Source organism: Pseudonaja textilis, chromosome 11, assembly GCF_049901715.1.
Source record: "Pseudonaja textilis isolate UNSWEBS1 chromosome 11, rPseTex1.2, whole genome shotgun sequence".
Taxonomy (NCBI): Eukaryota; Metazoa; Chordata; class Lepidosauria; order Squamata; family Elapidae; genus Pseudonaja; species Pseudonaja textilis.
Genome location: NC_142000.1, coordinates 20,842,364 through 20,860,050, shown reverse-complemented (window position 1 = coordinate 20,860,050; position 17,687 = coordinate 20,842,364). Strand labels below are relative to the sequence as shown.

The 17,687-nt window shown below is 45.1% G+C and overlaps 2 protein-coding genes across 5 annotated transcripts; one reads left to right on the top strand and one right to left on the bottom strand.

Annotated features, from left to right (window-relative positions):
* Positions 1 to 2,148: 2,148 nt before the first annotated feature.
* EMC8 (ER membrane protein complex subunit 8) lies at positions 2,149 to 11,732 on the bottom strand. Its single transcript, XM_026713936.2, has 5 exons — positions 11,280 to 11,732; positions 5,315 to 5,391; positions 4,777 to 4,846; positions 4,296 to 4,390; positions 2,149 to 3,899 (listed from the first exon to the last, which is right to left on the bottom strand). The coding sequence occupies exons 1-5, from the start codon at positions 11,532 to 11,534 to the stop codon at positions 3,740 to 3,742; spliced, it is 657 nt and encodes a 218-aa protein (XP_026569721.1). The 5' UTR covers positions 11,535 to 11,732; the 3' UTR covers positions 2,149 to 3,739.
* COX4I1 (cytochrome c oxidase subunit 4I1) lies at positions 11,719 to 16,086 on the top strand. 4 transcript variants are annotated; one of them, XM_087940741.1, is made up of 5 exons: positions 11,719 to 11,844; positions 13,113 to 13,192; positions 14,065 to 14,229; positions 14,796 to 14,927; positions 15,690 to 16,086. In XM_087940741.1, exons 2-5 carry the CDS (start codon positions 13,114 to 13,116, stop codon positions 15,824 to 15,826), a joined length of 513 nt encoding a protein of 170 aa, XP_087796867.1. In that variant the 5' UTR covers positions 11,719 to 11,844; position 13,113; the 3' UTR covers positions 15,827 to 16,086. The 4 variants fall into 4 exon arrangements, with proteins under 4 accessions (XP_087796867.1, XP_026569722.1, XP_026569723.1 ...); XM_026713937.2 differs by lacking the exon at positions 11,719 to 11,844 and adding an exon at positions 12,057 to 12,182; XM_026713938.2 differs by lacking the exon at positions 11,719 to 11,844 and adding an exon at positions 12,079 to 12,201.
* Positions 16,087 to 17,687: the final 1,601 nt, after the last annotated feature.

Below are 17,687 nucleotides of genomic sequence, written 5' to 3'. Positions count from 1 at the left end.
AAGGCTCAGCGAGGCAAGGTTTAAAGCGTCCAATCTTGGCTCCTTTAAGACTTGTAGACTCCAACTCCCAGAATCCCCCCCCAACAGGCAAGGATAGGTGCCCGTGAAGACCCCGAATGTTGACTCAAAGGAGATCCTTTGACCCCACCCTGGCCAGAGTGAAAGAGTTAATCAAAGCTCCTATCAAAAGCTCCCTCTGAGGTTGCTCCAGTCTTGGACATCTTCTGCCTCTTCAACTAGGAGCTGTGGAATCACCCAAACTCCCTGTGGCCACCCACAGTTCACAATCCCCAGTTCTGCTCGTAGTGTTAAGCCGGCAGCAACCCATCCCCGTGCCACGAGTGATATATATATAAATTTGTAATTTCCATTTTTAGGAGCTCAGCCTGGAGGCCCAAAATAAAAAATGGCTTTTTGGCCAGTTGCTTCTTACAACACAGGCGATACATTAAAACCTCACGCCTCACATTCCCAGCGAGGTTTTCTTGTTTCTTTTTAATTAAAAGAGCAAGAAGGTTCACCGAGAAGCACGTCCAGCTCTGAGCTTGCAATCCGTCATCAGCCGAGACCTGCAAAGGAACTGCTGACCAGGCACCACCACACACAACAAGGATGCTCGTGCGATGTTCCCTGTGGGGATGCTTAGCCCACCAATGAAACCTGCCAATCGGGAACCATCTGAAGGACGAGCTTGGAGCGATGGGTTCACAGGGCATTTCTGGGCGATCTTTCGAGGCGGCACCCAAAGAGCTTCTCTGAAAAGGAATTCCGCCTCTCTTCTCTCCCTAGGATTGTGAGTAAGCACGCAGCCAGCACTTTGAAGTAGCGTGTCCTATCAAGCGTGCAAGCGCCCTGAAATCGGCGGTCCCTTGCGTGCAGATCGAACCAGGCCGAAGTTTAAACTGGTGGCGAGCTGTGGGACTGTCTCAAGGAGTGGCACTTGAATTGGTCACAGTATTGTTGGAAGAAATATCCTTCTGGGTTCAGTTCCAAGTGGGGTAAAAAAGACACTGGAAACATGGAGGCCGTTTGGGAAGACGGTTTAATGGTGGAGAGGACCCCATGCCTTGGTGGTCCAAAGAGAAACGGGAAGAGATGCTGAGAGCCCCTGGGTTTTATACCCTCTCTAGGCTGTGAACTTCCTGGGGCACAGGAAGAATATCCTGACTGCATGCTGTCAGGGGTCCTAGCTAGCTTTGTAGGTTGCATGTATGCTAAATTTGGTTGAATCCTGCTGGGTGATGTAATCTTCCCAGGTGCCATGTAGTGAGATGGGTAGAAGGCTAATCCTATCATGCCCTAAAGACCATGTCTTAATCCCATCACCCTGGAGCTGGGGGCGGGGGAGGGAGCTGCAGGAAGCTGCTTTAAAGACACGTTTCTCTATTCTCATCCAGGGAAGTAGGATATTCTTGTCTTTTCGATATTTCCTACAATATTTCATTCTTCTGGGAGAGGGACAGGTGCTAACTTTCTACCGTGTCAAGAACCTGGTCCGAGTTAGCCCATCTGCAGAATAGGGTGCCCACTGCAGATATGAAATCCATCAGAGAGAGAATGTGGCTGATGGTTGTCCAAATAAATTAGATATAAAGGCCAGGACTCTGAAACACGTTCTCCCATAGAATCCCACGCCTGCTTTTTTAACCTTCTGTGCCTGGGTTTGAAGTATTCGGCTTCTCTATTAGTTGTTCTAATTTGAAGAGTTTATAACCAGACGTGAGAATAAAGATGGAGAAGTCAGCGTTTTGTTTCGAGCCGACGATCACGCTAAAGCCCAGCGGAGATGTTTTTCGGTTGACAGCCTAACCCATAAAATTTTCCACATATCCTCAGAGACACCCGTCCATTCATCGTTTGGCACTGCCAAAGGTCTTCAGATCATTACAGAGAAAGCAGGGAAACTCAGCCAGATATCTAAGGGCCAGCGTTTAGGCAATTCCAGCACTCTATCCGGAGAGTACAGATTTTAAAAGCAGCCGCTGCACGTAAGGGTACATTTAATTACAAAACCCTCTTCTGCTTTGCAACGCAGCCTGAACCTCCATCTCAACGGCCAGGAAAATCCCTCCCTGCCTCGCAGTTCTCTGCAAAAGACAACTTTAGCCTAACAAATAGAATAATATCACATCTTCTTACAAACGAGGCTTGTTTCATCAGCTTTATTTTCAAGGGGGTGAAGGAAAGAAAGCAACGTAAAAGCCCTGTTACTTTTCGAGATATAGAATACGCCATAAATAAAAGGTTGCATTAATACAGGATCAGTCAGGGCGGAACAAACAAACAAATAAACAAAAAAAAATCAGACATGTAAATACAACACAAGGAAGGTTCACCCATCCGTGCTAAAAGTTATCCTTAAAAAAAAAAGAAGGAGGAAAAAAAATCCAAAAGTAACACAGGGTTGCATTGTTTTAAAGACTCTTTTACATTTTACACCACAGAACCATTATATTACAAGCCGGATCCAAAACAGCTCAACAGGAAACCCAACTGCTAAGACACTGTAACGTTTGCTTGCAAGAAAAAAAGGCAGGAAAATAATCAGGTAGGCCAGCGCTGAACGATCAACAGTTGTGCTCTTCAACACTTACTTTCACTAGACAGGTGACAGGAGGTGTGTCCATCAAGGTGTGTGCGTGCTATGGGAGGGAGGGGGACCAGCACCTCGGCGGAAGGCTGAACGGGGAAGTTTTCCAGAGCGAAACACTGGAGTGCAGATTTTGAAGGGGGTTGAGCGTCCTTCTCTCCTTGGCGTGCAAAGGTTAAACGTTGCACTGAATCGTAGCTGGTGATTCTTTCTTGAGCTTGGAAAAGTCGGGTCTCTGAAAACCTGAATAACTAATCAGACCAGAGGCCCGAAACAGAGTTGGCAAAGGACAGGAGTGTCATTTGACAGCACAACAATAGGGTCCTGGGTTAGAGGCTACCTCCATCAAAATTGGTTCAGGAATTGAAATCCATGGCTGTAACTTCTCTTCCTCTGTTTATGCAATTAAACATCAAAGAAATTACGTTTTTCCCCCAGATACAAGAATAAAGAGAACTTACGTTGGCTTTCTGTGAACAAAAACATGAATTTATAATTCTCCTGGCTGTTTGGTCTATTCCATTCACACTGAATTCATGGAAGGGGAATTCATGTTCTCTTCACAGGGGACCCAAACAGACGAGAGTCAGAAAAAATGGCAACATTCCCAGAATAAGTAAAGAAACTTGACAGCCTCTGGGGAGTTACTTCAAGTTGTTTTCTCCCTGCATCCTGTATCCATCAACTGCAACCATGTCCAAAAATCAGCCTTTGGGATAAAGTTTCCAAAACTAACCCGATCAGGTAAAGTTCAGTATTTAGATGCAGCTTCTTTAAAAAATAAAACTAGCTGTTAGCTCTCTTGAGATATTCCATACATCCTTTTTCTTTTAGAAAATTTATCTCTAAAGGATATGAAAAGTTAAGTCGAAACTTTTTTAATACAAACGATTTGGAACAAGTAAGACTCTAGTTGGAGGGTAACGAGAACGCATCAGCAGGAGAAGACGGGCAACGGGCAGAGAAGGCTTCCAATTTTGGTGGGTGTCCCAAAGATTCTCATTAAAAAGACTTGACTGCATGGCAACACATCCTCACTCACCTGAAGGAACCAACCGCCTCTCTCTATTTACATTTGGAAATTAATGCTCTTTTTTGCTTTCTTCGGCACAGGGAAAACCCCAGCAGGTCAAGTCGGTGGGAATCTTCTCAGCAGAGATGCAAAACAGCCTTGTTAATCTCTGGGTTTGTCCAGTCATTCCGAATGTCATCTAGGTGGTTATCGAAATCCACCAGGGTTTCATAGGACCGGCTGTCCAGCAGGGATTCCGAGATCCTCTGGGCTTCTGTCCAATCTTCGCAATAGTCACTAAGGGAGAAATAAAAGGTGAGCAGCCACGTCCTAAGTAACAACGGGGGTGCTGGGAAAAGTGACTTACACGGCCAGTCCTCACATTTACAACGGTTACTGCATCCTGGGGGTCATGGGATTGCCATGGGCAGCTTTCAACAAACGGAGAAGCCGGACCCGTTTAACAACCACGCGATCCGCTTAACAGTCACAGCAAAAAAAAAAAAAAGTTTGTAAAACATGCGCGACTCACTTAGCGACTGCCTTACTTAGCGATGGAAATTCCAGTCGCGACTGTGGTCGTTTTAACGCTCATCCTTTTGGTGTTGTGCTCTTTGAAGGGAAAGACCAAGTAAAAGAGCCGTGGAAGGCGCTCGTTTCTCAGACGGGAAAGTTTACTTTAAGAGTACTCACATGTGTGGGTCTCTGCACCTCCACTTGTTTTCATGGTGTTCGTACACATGAACGGCTGGTTTTAGGCACTTCATTGTAAATTTAGTGTTATCCACCTGACGCAGAACAGAAAAACACGGCTGTACTTGCGCTACACCAAGGCATTAAAATGGAATTATGTGAACACTAAGGCATTCTAAACACAATTCTCAGGAGAGTCTGCGCATTCTCAGCAGAAATGACCGTCCTCCCTCTTACATCAAAAGAGCGTAAAATAAATAAGAGACTTTAACTGCTTTGAATTGTTTCAACATTGAAAGTAAAAATCCTTGGTAGGAGTCTTGGGTTATCAACCTTAATTTTTTCCCTAAAATGTATTATAGTAAGATTTGTGCCCTGAATTTATGGTTGCCGATCCCTTCTGTTGTTAGATAACTCTCGAAGCAAGTCACTGAAGGAACTGACCACGAAATAAATACGAAAGAAAGAAAGAAACGCCTACCATTATGAGGGCTGTATCACTGAAGTTTTCTGCAATCCTGGAGGCGACCTTTTCGGCGAGCAGGTTTGGACTGCAAAATAAAGAGAGGAGAATTTATCAGACAGAATGCAACAAAGCCAGTAAAGGACGGCTTCGGTTAAAGCTGAAGGAAGAAATAATGTCAGAGGAAACATTTATCTTGGACAGTAGATACGAATAATTCTCAACCCAAACTAAAAAGAACGCCAAGTGATTTTCTATAGTCTCCTCTTACTGTTCTTTTAGAGTAGGGGGTCTCCAAAATTGGCAACTTTAAGGCTTGTGGACTTCAACTCCCAGAATTCCTCAGAGAATTCTTCCAGGGGAATCCTGGGAGTTGAAGCTCCACAAGTCTTAAAGTTGCCAAGTTTGGAGACCTTTGCTTCAGAGCCCCAAGTCAGTTTCTTCAACTGCTTAACTGCTGTTACACAAAGCATGGACAACTCTGAAGAAACCGGGAAGGATTGTCCTGCAAAAGACGAATTAAGTCAAGGTGAGGAAGACAAACCCAGCTACACACCTGGCATCCTTCACACGTTCATTTGCTTGGTAGTAGCCAGCTATTACGTAGCTGTTCTCTCGGCACCAAGAATCAATCTGAAAAGGTGATTTAAAAAAAATTATAAGCACCCAAAGACAATCAAGGCAGAGACTAAAACAACAGATGTTTGCAGCAGGCATTTTTATTCAAATTGCAACACGATGCCTGTTTTCTTGATAGTTATTTCATCCTGACATCGTTTTGATACCCATTATCAGAATGTGCTGTAAGCTGCTGGAACAAAGGAGACGATGATACAACTGGCAATTGGTTTTCACCAGCCAGATATCTGAAAAGGTGTGGTCTGTAGACAAAACATGATCTTGTTAAGCTTCTTATGCAGGACTCGACAAATTCTATTATGACTCTTGTTTTGCTAATGATAATTAGCTACTGCAGTGGTCAGACAGCTCACAGATTTCACAAATGTGTTTTCTGAATCAGTAGATCTAAGGAAACACATATAGTGTACTGAAAGGTGCAACAAACGTGGGGTTTTGATGTTCCCAAGAATGCCGTAGGATGTCACTTGTCCTCTGCTTGCTGTCTTGCTATCAGTGGAGTGGAGAGAGAGGTCTGGGATCAAATAGCGTGTCTGCCATTTTTGCTCACAGTGTCTTTAAGTTAGCAATCCGTAAAAGGCCCCATGATCCAGCACATCAGAGAAGGACTGTGAGGAAAAGTAAAGCGGAACCATGAATGAAACCCTCATTTTTCAGTGGGCTCTTGATGCTCTCTGAGCTTGGTGGCTTTCTTGCACTGTGCACTGATGACGTTACCTAGTTCGGTCATGAAACGTCTGCGAGAAAACACCAAGCTCAGAAAGCACCACGGACACCCTGTCCAATTCAACCCCGAGCTACGATGTTCTCTTCTATTGGCCCCTTCTTCTTCCACCATGGAAAATGGTCATTTCCATGGAAAATGAAAGGAAAAAACTGGTCCAAGAGAGGAATGGAATAAGACAAAGAGAAAAGAGACAGATGGCCCAAGCAAGAACAAAGGAATCATTCATTCCCCCCCCCGCCTTCCATCTGCAATTCCTTCAACAATATTGAGAGGTGGGTCAGCACAGGCTGAACTTGGGGGGTGGGGAGGAGAATAAAGCGGTTTATTAATTCCATCCTGAGTGGCCCACATCCCAAACAGCCAGGACTGCAGGCTTTAAGGAAGCCCTGACAGCGAAGATCTCTCGATAAGGCTCAAATAATGTCTCCTTCCTCCCAGAAGGCACTTTAATTACGGTCAGCCTTTGTAAAAAAAACCTCTTTATTTTATCATAATGCACCGTATTATCTAATCTGCCAGAAAGCTTTATTAAAATACTTAGAAAGAATTAAATGTTAGGAGGCCCAATGTGATCTGAATGCATTTTATCCAAACTCAGATTCTGGCCCTGTTTGGTAGCTTTGAAACCACTAACATTTGCTTCTCGTAATGAGATTATCTGATTAAGATAATCCAGTGATTTGGGGAAGCGGGAAAAACTACCCAGCAATTATGTATATTCCAGCTGTATTTTTCAAAAAAAAAAAATGGGGGATAAAAACGGTTTCCCAAACATTTTGCATTCTGACCTTCTATTTCCCAAACACATCAATCTCATTGTTTAGCAACTGTGTTTCTAGCCCCGAATTAAACTGCCTAAGAGCTTTGCAAATAACCTCTTCCATTGAAATGATGAGGGTGTCTTTTGTTTAGCGCTCGCTTAGTATCACCAGTAAGGAGCCACCTGCCATCCCGATGGTAACTATTTATAAGGCCTTAAAACTGCTGTTTTGAATAGCCAGCAGGCTGAGATCTTGCAAGTCAAAACTAAACAAACAGAAAATGTTTTCATGCCAATATTCTTTAGATGGCTCTTTGGCTTATGCAGGTGGTCCTTGACTTACAACAGTTGACTGAGTGACCGTTCAAACTTACGGCGGCACTGAAAAATGTGACTTATGACCCTGTTGTGGTCACGTGATCAAAATTTGGACCCTTGGCAACTGACTCCTATTTATTTATTTATTTGATTTGTCAATCACGTACAAGATAATAGGTATAAGTATAAACATAGTTATGAATACATGAAATGGATACATACAAGAAAAATATAAAAGAAACAATAGGACAGGGACGGTAGGCACATTGGTGCGCTTGTGCACACCCCATACAGACCTCTTAGGAAAGGGGTGAGGTCAATAGTAGACAGTCTAAGGTTAAAGTTTTGGGGGTTTGGGGAAGAAACCACAGAGTCAGGTAGAGTATTCCAGATATTGACCACTCTGTTGCTGAAGTCGTCTTTCCTGCAATCAAGTTTGGTGCGGTTAACCTTGAGTTTGTATCTATTGTTTGCTCTTGTGTTGTTATGGTTGAAGCTGAAGTATTCGTTAACTGGTAGGACATTGCAATGTATGATTTTATATACTACACTTAGATCGGGCCGAAGGCGGCGTAGTTCTAGATTTTCTAGGTCTAGAATTTCAAGTCTGGTGGCATAAGGTATTCTGCAATGAGTAGTGGAGAACTCTTCTTGTGAAATATTTCTGGACTTTCTCAACTGTGTTAATATCAGATACGTAATGTGGGTTCTAGACTGATGAGCTGTATTCAAGTATTGGTCTAGCAAATGTTTTGTATCCTCTAGTTAGTAGTGTGATATTACCAGAGAAAACGCTACGAAGGATTAGGTTAACAACTCTTAATGCCTTTTTGGCTATGGAGTTACAGTGGGCCCTAGCACTTAGATCAATTGAGATGAGTATTCCAAGGTCCTTTACAGAGCTTGGATCATCAACGAGGTCTTGACTGTTCAGCCTGTATTTTATTTTCTGATTTCTTTTTGCCAATATGTAAGACAGAGCATTTATTTGTTGAGATTTGAAGTTGCCATTTGATTGACCATTCTGATACATAGTCGAGGTCTTTTTGTAATCACCTTTTGCCACCTTCCTGCAAGTGAAGTCCAGGGGGAAGCCAGATTCACAGAACAACTGTGGCAAGAAAGGTTGTAAAATGAGGCAAAATTCACTAAATGTTTCACTCGGCAACAGAAACGTTGGGCTCCATTGTGGTCGTAAGTCGAGGACTTACTTGCACTGTTTTCAAATCTGGGACCATTTCCCATTTCTGGTTCACGTTACTGGACCAGCCTGCAAGCAGGTAAGATTTTGTTAAGGCGGCACCTGGCCCTTGGTGGAAAACTACCCCCTTCTCCCTCTTTCACCTGCTAAATTACTCTTCTCCGTTGAATTACGGCCTCATGCTTTGTGAGCGTGGCCACATGGGCAGCCAAGCCCGGCAGCCCAGCCAGGTCAATCACATTTTTCACTTCTCATTATTTCTACTGGCCATCTGTAAATCAAGCTGTCACATCTAATTACTCCGAGGGAACAGCAGCGACAAAAAGTTCCCCAAAGATAGATCAGTGTCTTGACCTTCTAAGACGCAAGGCACTATCTCTAATTAAGTCTTCTCAATCTGTCCTAAGTCCCTCTCCCCTCAGCAATCCAGCCTGGTTGACTAATTGATTCCGCTCTTCTCACCGGTTCCCAATTCAGCTGGAAACCCGCAAATTCAATTGCTTGGATTCGCTGGTATGCAGCCTTGCGACCCTGTCCGGGTTCGACAGCAGCTGTATTTCAAATCCCACCAGGTACAAATGCAAGCCTGATTTTGCAGGTATTTTCACTTTGCCTGGCAAAATAACGTCTGAATGCTTGGTGATAAAGCTACAGTGTTTAATAGGAAGGTGTTGGCTGGAGTTTTTTTGGGTCTTCGGCGAGACTTTTCAGTTCCAGGCAGAAAAATGTCATTTCCCAAATATTTCTAGCTACAGCTAACATACGAAGCCCAGGAGCATCTTACAAATCTCCCTTCTGGAAAGTCCATGGGGCTTGGCCAAGATACCAGGGTCCTGGAGTCACGCGATTCCCTCTTTTGCGACCTTCTGAAATCCATGGGGGGAAGCCCCACTTAACAACCGGCTTAACACTTGACTCACTTAATGACATTTTGGGCTCACTTGTGGTTGTAAGTCAAGGACTGCTTGGTATTTTCCTTGGGGGAGTGGGAATAGACTGTTCCCGTTGGGGGAGGCTCCCACTCCACCCTACCAAGCCCCTCATTAACAAATGCTGTACACAAATCAGCATACATTAAAATGAAATTTCGTTGCATGCAGCTCTCCAAGGGGTCACCACCTCCAATATGCACAACATGAACATGACAACAATGTACATAGATACGGTAGATAGCTAGAAAAATAGATGATATATCCTGTTTCCCTGAAAATACAGCCTACCCTGAAAGTAAGTCCTAGCTTGATTTGTACACGTGCACCCAATATAAGCCCTACCCCCCAAATAAGCCTTAATTAAGATCCCACCCACTCCAGAGTGGACAGTTAAAAATTAAGCTAGGGTGGGGGTGGGGTGGGGGTGGAGCTGCCCTACTACTTGCCTTTGGACAGTTGTAGCCAGGCCTCACACACCCCAACACCTGCCTGGCTGGCCCATTTCTTCTGCAGCTGGCAAGACTTTCCTAAAGGCCTCTGTAGCTGATAATAGAGCCCCAGATCAATCTGGAGCTCTGTTATCTTCTGCAGAAGCCTTCAGGAAAGCCTTGCCAGCCGCAGAAGTTGTTCCCGAAGGTCTCTGACAGCAAAAAGGAGGCCGGGGGTGATGCACACAAGTGAGGTTAGTCAGTGGAAGACATCCCCCCAAAATAAGACCTGGTGCCTTTTGGGGTGGCATGTGTGTGTGTGTATAGATTTTCATGGGTACAGGTATGTAGGTCTAGGTGTGTTCGGGTCTTTTCCCATGTAAGATTAAGAGTATCTTGGCGACGTTTCGGCAAGGTCCCACTCGCCATCCTCAGGCTGGTGCTTTCAGCTTTGTGCCAGTGCAAGCAGGGAGGGGGATAGGGAGGGAGATGTTTCGTGTCTGCTTGCACTGGCACGAAGCCGCAAGCACCAGTCTGAGGATGGTGAGTAGGACCTCGCCAAAACGTCGCCAAGATACTCTTAATCTTACATGGGAAAAGACCCAAACACACCAAGACCTACATACCTACCTATCTACATATATATATACAAATATACACACATACATATACATACATACATGCATATATATATGTTTTCTTAAGTTTTCACAGGTACTTACATGTATGGTATTCTGCTTTGTTCGGGTATTTTCCCACATCATTACAGTTGTGCTTTTAAAGTTGTAGCAACGTTTCGGCAGAATCTCATCTGCCATCATCAGGCTTCTGTGTTGTGTTCACCTTGTGACGACTTCTACAATACAGAAGCCCGATGATGGCAGATGAGATTCTGCCGAAACATTGCTACAGCGTTAAAAGCACAACTATAATGATGTGGGAAAATACCCGAACAAAGCTGAATACCATACATGTACCTGCGAAAATTTAAGAAAACAAATATATACATACATACATACATACATGAATGACAGGGTCTTATTTTTGGAGAAACATGGTAGATAGATGATATAGATTGATGATATAGATAGATGACGATATGGAAACGATAGATATATATAGATGAGCTAGAAAGATAGATGAGAAATGATATCGAGATGATAAGATAGGCACAGATGGATAGGTAGATGATAGAGATGATTGGATGAATGGATAGGTAGATAATCACTCATATACCCCTATACGCACACACATACATGTTATATACATACACACATATATTACACACACATATATACACACAATTACATACACACATATTATATACATACACACATACACACACACATTATACACATATATATGTACAGATACAGATACATATAGATACATAGATGTATATTACACACACACACACACACACCGTACGGCGCAGAGGAACAAGGCAGGGCACCTGGCCGTTTCAGGTAGCCTGCGCCGGGCCAGGGAGGCTCTCCCGCCCTCCCCCTCTCCTCACCAGGCTGAGCGCCACCTCCAGCATGGGCGCCAGGGCCAGGCTGCCGTGGAAGAGCGGGATGCAGTCCACCAGCAGCGCGTGGGGGGTCGGCGGCGGCGGCGCCTGAGGCGGCTCCCGCTCCCGGCCCCGCTGACCCGGCTGCTGCTGCTGCTGCTGCTGCTGCTTCTCGGCCACCAGCAGCCCGTTGACGGCGCAGTGCGGGTACTTGGCGCCATGCAGCACCATCTTGCAGTAGGCCTGTGTGCTCAGCTTCATCGCCGCCGCCGCCGCTTCTTCCTCCTCCTCCTCCTCCTCACGGGCCTCGCACGGCAGCGGCTGCCCAGGCCCGCCGTCGAGCGGGGGGAGGGCGGCGGGAGAAAGGACGCAAAAACGTCGCAAAAACCAAAAAGCGCCCCTCGGGCGCCGTAAGGGAGAGGCGCGCGCGCGTGCGCAGATGATGGGGAAAAGGGGTAATGAGGCTAAAGGGAGAGAGCGCGCACCGTCCACTCTGGCCTGCCTCTATGGTCTCCAGGGGAGATTAAAAAGCGCCCGCGACCATAGAGGGGGAGCCCTGCGTTCTAGAGGGGTAAAGGAGACTTTGGGGAAAATGCAATCACTTGAGGGACGAATGCATAATGATGCTGGACTGGGAATTATGAGAGTTGCACCCAGATAAGCAATGAAGAGTCCTTGCTCTAACAACCCCTTTCCCACCTCAGCAAGCATCGCACCTAAAGGGTGGAAACGGGCCGCTCTTCACGCCGTATCTCTATGGCACCCGGTCCTTTCCTCCCCCTCCCCCTTGACTGAGTCCGCCGCTATCCCGTCGTGCCTCGCTCCCCCCTTCCGGCCGGCCCTGCCCGCGTCTCCCGTTCTCTCCTTCCGTCCTCCATCTCCGGCTGTAGAGGACACGGGCCGTCTCGGGTGGGTGGCCGGCCGGCGGGTGAGGAGGCGGCCGCGGGGGAAGGATCCCCCGCGGGGCGGGACGCGAAGGGGCTGCGCGGGGGCCCCGGGGTGACGCGGGACGGGCCGAGGGCGGGGAGCAGCTTTCCCGGGCGTCCCGCTCTACAACTCCCATCGTCCGCAGCTGAGGGCGCTCTGTTGAGGTGGAGGAGGGGCCATAAGCTTCCTCGCGAGTAAGGAGGGCGGCCCCTTTTTTCGGGGGGGGGAACTACCCCCAGACACACACATACACACAACACAGATGCAAGACGGCACAACACACACATACAACATAGGTGCAACACACAGACACACACAGACACCACACATGCAACACAGACACAACACACAGACCCACCCACAGACACACAGATACACACATAACACAGATGCAACACGACACAACACAGACACACACACACAACACACAGACTCACCCACAGACACAGACATACACACAACACAGGTGCAAGATGACCCAACGCAGACACACACACACAACATAGGTGACACACAGACACCACACACACACAACACATGCAACACAGACACAAAGCAGACATAACACACAGACCCACCCACAACACACACATGCACACAGACACACACACAACACATGCAACACAGACACAAAGCAGACACAACACACAGACCCACCCACAGACTGTGTTTGTGAAGAAGCACAACTTATGAAACTCTTTGGACATATTTGTGATTTAGGGTGGTTAGGATTGGTTGTATCTTGAAAATACCCCTGCAAAGCAGATTAAATTCCTTGAGGTATCTGCTAAACAGAGAATTGTGATACCTGAAAAAACAAGAAATGGCATTTGGAAGAACATTGCAAGTGCTGGATTCTTAATAATTTGTGCTACATAATGTTCTGCCTTTTTGTTTTCTTTTCTGTTTTAGGATGTTGGCTGCTAGGGCATTCAGCCTTATTGGCAGGCGGGTTTTGTCCACTTCGGTTTGTGTAAGAGCACATGGGCATGGTAAGCCAGCCATTGAATAAACTGGTAGCTTGAAAATAGTTTTTGACTAGCACATTTTCATTTAGCAATGCAAACTCCCTTTCCGATCGTTCTCTAAATTCTCTGTCTAAATTCTTTTGTCACGCCCTTAGATAATAAAAGTTCTCTAAAATTAAAATGGCCGTTCCTGTATCTCCCTAGAGAACTTGATGTTAAATACGCAGCTGAGTTGATCAGGATCCAATCTGGGTCGGTCACCAGGACTAGAGGTTTAGTCTTCTGAGCCTTCACACTTGTGTTGGATCCCATCCTCAGGAAACTTCTCTCTACCAACTTGGAAGACTAAAACTCTGGTCCTGATGACTGAGCCGGTTTGGATCCTGCAACACTATCATTTGTCAGTCTCTTTTATCCTTTGTCTAGAGCTGTGGTGGCGCAGTGGATAGAATGTAGTATTGCAGGCTAATTCTGCTGACTGCTGGCTGCCTGCAATTTGGCAGTTCAAATCTCACCGGCTCAAGGTTGACTCAGCCTTCCATCCTTCCCAGGTCGGGAAAATGAGGGCCCAGATTGTTGGGGGCAAAAGGCTGACTCTGTTAACTGCTTAGAGGGCTGGAAAGTATTATAAAGCGGTATATAAATAAGTGCCATTGCGGTTGTCTTTCCTATCATAGTGGCCTGATGGATCCAAATCTAATTTTCAGGAATTCTTCATAAGCTTCTGAAGGAATAATAAAGACAGGAATTTTTGGGGCCATGCCAAATTTTTGGAGAATGAAAACTGGAGTGCTTATTCTTCTGTTTTTATATTCCTGCCTTGCTAACGTCCTTAGAAGTTTCCAGGTCATATATTAGAATAAGGCATTGTATTTTATTTTTTATTTTGCCAACAGAAGTTACAAAAGCGCCACATTATACTCAGCCCGTCTATGAGGATTACCCTCTGATTCCTTTGCCGGATATTCCATTTATACAAGACCTGAGCCCTGAGCAGAAAGCCCTGAAAGAAAAAGAGAAGGGGGCTTGGACCTCCCTCACCCCGGAGGAGAAGATTGCTCGTGAGTAACACGGCAGAGATTGTTACAAGAGAGGAAATCAAAAGAAACTTGTAACTGGCCTGGTCATCCTCGAATTACGACCGTAGTGGGGTCTGTCAGTTAAAGTTTTAAGTCTTGATGATTGTGTGACCAATTCAATTTTATGACCTTTTTTGTGTTTGGTTTTTTTGCAACGGTGGTTACGTGATGTATGGGGAGTTTTTAACAAAAACTTGGAAGAAAACCCTGGTTTTCAGCAAGAATGTCAGAAACCAGTTATGTGATCTTGGGACACTATAAAGGGCTGTAAATGTGGGCCATTTGTCAAGTGCCCAAATTGCTATCAAGTGACCATAGGGGTGGGACAGCTGTCAGAATTTGGGAACTGGATCAATAAGTCCCTTTGGGGGGCAGGCGGCTTTGTTGTAATTTTGAACGGTCATAAGTTGAGGACTACCTGTATATAAATGTGTTCAGTTGTGAGCGTTGGTCTGGCTCCTCTTTTTTTAAAAAAAATATTTTGTATTGGACAAAAAAGGATTTTTTGTCCCTTCCGTCTTTCCTTCTCTCTCCCCGTCTCGTTCCAGTGTACCACATCAAATTTGACAAAACATTTGCCGAAATGCTGAAGCCATCGAAAGAATGGAAGACTGCGGTCGGTTTAGCTGGCTACCTGATTGGCCTCGCGGCTTTATTTTTCATTTGGGAGGTTCTGTATGGTGAGTCTTCCCCCCCCTTTTTAGGGAGTTCTTCAAACATGAGCACGGGGGAATGGACGGGAGCAGAATATGCAGCGTACACCCACGCACACCACGTTTGTGCTGGTGGGAGGATTTTGTCTAGTGAAAAAGGGAGGGGTGGGGGGGGCTTTTTAAATAGCTTTTCACATTTTGTTTGGCTTCCTAATACAAGGATAGGAAGAGGGGTGGGGTACTAAACATTCGAGCCCAGGAGAACTCCTATACTGGCCCTCTCCAAGACTTTCTCTCTTTTTTTCTTTTTAAATTAAATCCAAAAGAAACAAAAAGGAAGGAAGAAAAATCAGAGGAGAGGAAAGGAAAGAGGGAGGGAAGGAAGGAAGGAAGGAAGGCAAGGAAGGAAGGAAGGAAGGAAGGAAGGAAGGGCTAAAAGACCTCCAAACTTACAGGACATACACTTACACATACACATATCTTAATAAATTGAAGCCGTTACTGTCATCCCTTAGCTAATCTGCCTTAATCCTGCAGACCACTGAATGGTTGGGAGTCACACTTTTGTCTTTCCAAACCCGTAAAGAGAGATGAGCTAAGGGGGCTGTAGGTGGGCATGCAGATACAGGCGGTCCCTGGATTTTGAATCCAAATCTGAATTAACCTTAACAGCCTTTCCTCTTTCGAGAGCGCAAGCCGTGGCCCAACGCCCATCGCTCGCGAGAGGGAGAGGTTAGGTGTTGCTGGCTAACTCCGATGGTCTCCAACCGTGATCTCTTCCCATTGCAGTTCTGAAACCAGTCCCCCACACTTTATCGGAGGATTGGAAAGCCATGGAGCTCCGGAAGCATCTGGATATGAAACCGGACCCCATTATGGGCCTTTGCTCCAAGTGGGATTATGAGAAGAACGAATGGAAAAAATAAAAACCTTTCGGGAAATCTCCACGACTTCTCTCGGGATGTGAAAGTCTGAAAGCATTTCTTCATCTCTAGGTGTGCAGCCTGGCTTCTGCCTCGGATGAAACAGAATCCTATCCTTGTTTAAACCATAACAGCTTTATGTACACGGAATTGCTGAACTGTTCCTACAGGTTAATGTGCAAAATTGCTCCTAAACTAAATCCTGTTTGCAATTTTTTTTTTTTTTGCAAGAAGATTAAAAATTACAGTTCAAAAAAAAAAAAGGCATCTGATTCTTTATTTGGTGTGGAACAATCTCTTTAAAATATCTGGAATAACCGACTTGTTGAGTTAAATAGTGGTTATTGAGCCAGCAACTGTCAAAGGTTCCCTAATAGGACAGTGAATCTTCCATCGGGAATTGGTGCTTCAAAATTTTTGTGTCCTGGCAGCAGAAATAGATAAATGATGATAAGCATTCAGAATTGGTAATCATTTATCCAGTGGGGGCTTACAACTGAGAATTGGCACCCTAGTGAGCTGGGCTGCTGCGCAGACAGGATTAAGCAGTTTGCTGTATAATTGCAGCAATCTTATTTTTTTAAAAAAAAATTCCAGGCAAAAACATCCAGCTGCATATTTTGGAACATGCAATAAATAAAAGCATGTTTAGGTTTGTAGGATTAGACGGTAATCCTTTTGACAGTTGGACTCCTGGCTTTCTGACACTTGTTCTGTAAGTACAGGAAGGGATTTAAGTTCAGTATCACAAAAATGTGTATACAACAACGCTCTCCACTACGCACATTTCACTCTGTTGGGACAGAGTTGATTATAGGAGGGGGAATCTTGGAACCGGGGATGGTTTGATGAAGCCAATTGTGTAAGTCAGTTCTGTGCTTTGGGAATGAAATTGATATTCCAAGTATTGAGAACAATTCCTTTACGCAAATAGTATACAGAATAAAGTCTGTGACAATTCTCCACGGCCAAGTTGCCCTGGAACAAGTTGCTTTGGAAAAGAAGTTATACTAACATATAGGAAATGATGGGATAGAATCATTAAAGAACGCAAAGGGAAGGACAGAATGAAATGTGAATGACAAAAGTTATTTTAAATCATTTGTTAAGTTGTCCCACAGTGAGTTGGCCGTGGCAAGTTGGCGGCAACGGGTTGTCGCGTTCCGTATAGAATATACCCAAATGGTTCATGGTGGAGACCAAGCTGAAAGCGTCTTAAACATAACCTTGGGGGCCACCTAACTCTTTAAGAGAAAAAACAAAACCCAAAGGAAGTTTGGTAGGAAGCCCAAGTGCTTGAACGGAATTCTTGCTGCTCTGCATGTTGGTTGAAGAACTTCATCTACCAGGACAGGAATTTAAAAAAAAAACTGGGTTGCTGCTGAATTTTGGTGGAGAACCCTGATGGTTGTTGCAGGGCATGGAACTTTTCCAATTTCCTTTGTGTGTGTGTGTGTATGTACAAGGTTTTTTTTAATTCATATATATATATAAACATTTTGAATACAGTGTACAGCTTTTCCAAGTTCCTTTGGTTTTGCTGTGCTTCTCCAGTCGTGCGCCGTTTCCAGAGGAAAACCAAATCAATAATGGAAATCCTGGACAGATAAAATGCAGGAAGAATCAAAATATTGGACTGGCTTAAAACTAGCACAACTTTCCTCCTGCAATGACTACAGTGTGGACCAGTAGCACAAGGGGGGGGAAGTTCTCAGCCCTCCTTCCCAATTTATTGGCCTTCCCACCTTCCTCCTTATTCCATGTCAAAATTCTCTCCCTTCTCCATTGTGTACTAGGATGGGAAGCTCAACGCCCTACTACTGAAACTAGAAAAGGACCCATTTGCATCACAGCCTGTCAAAGA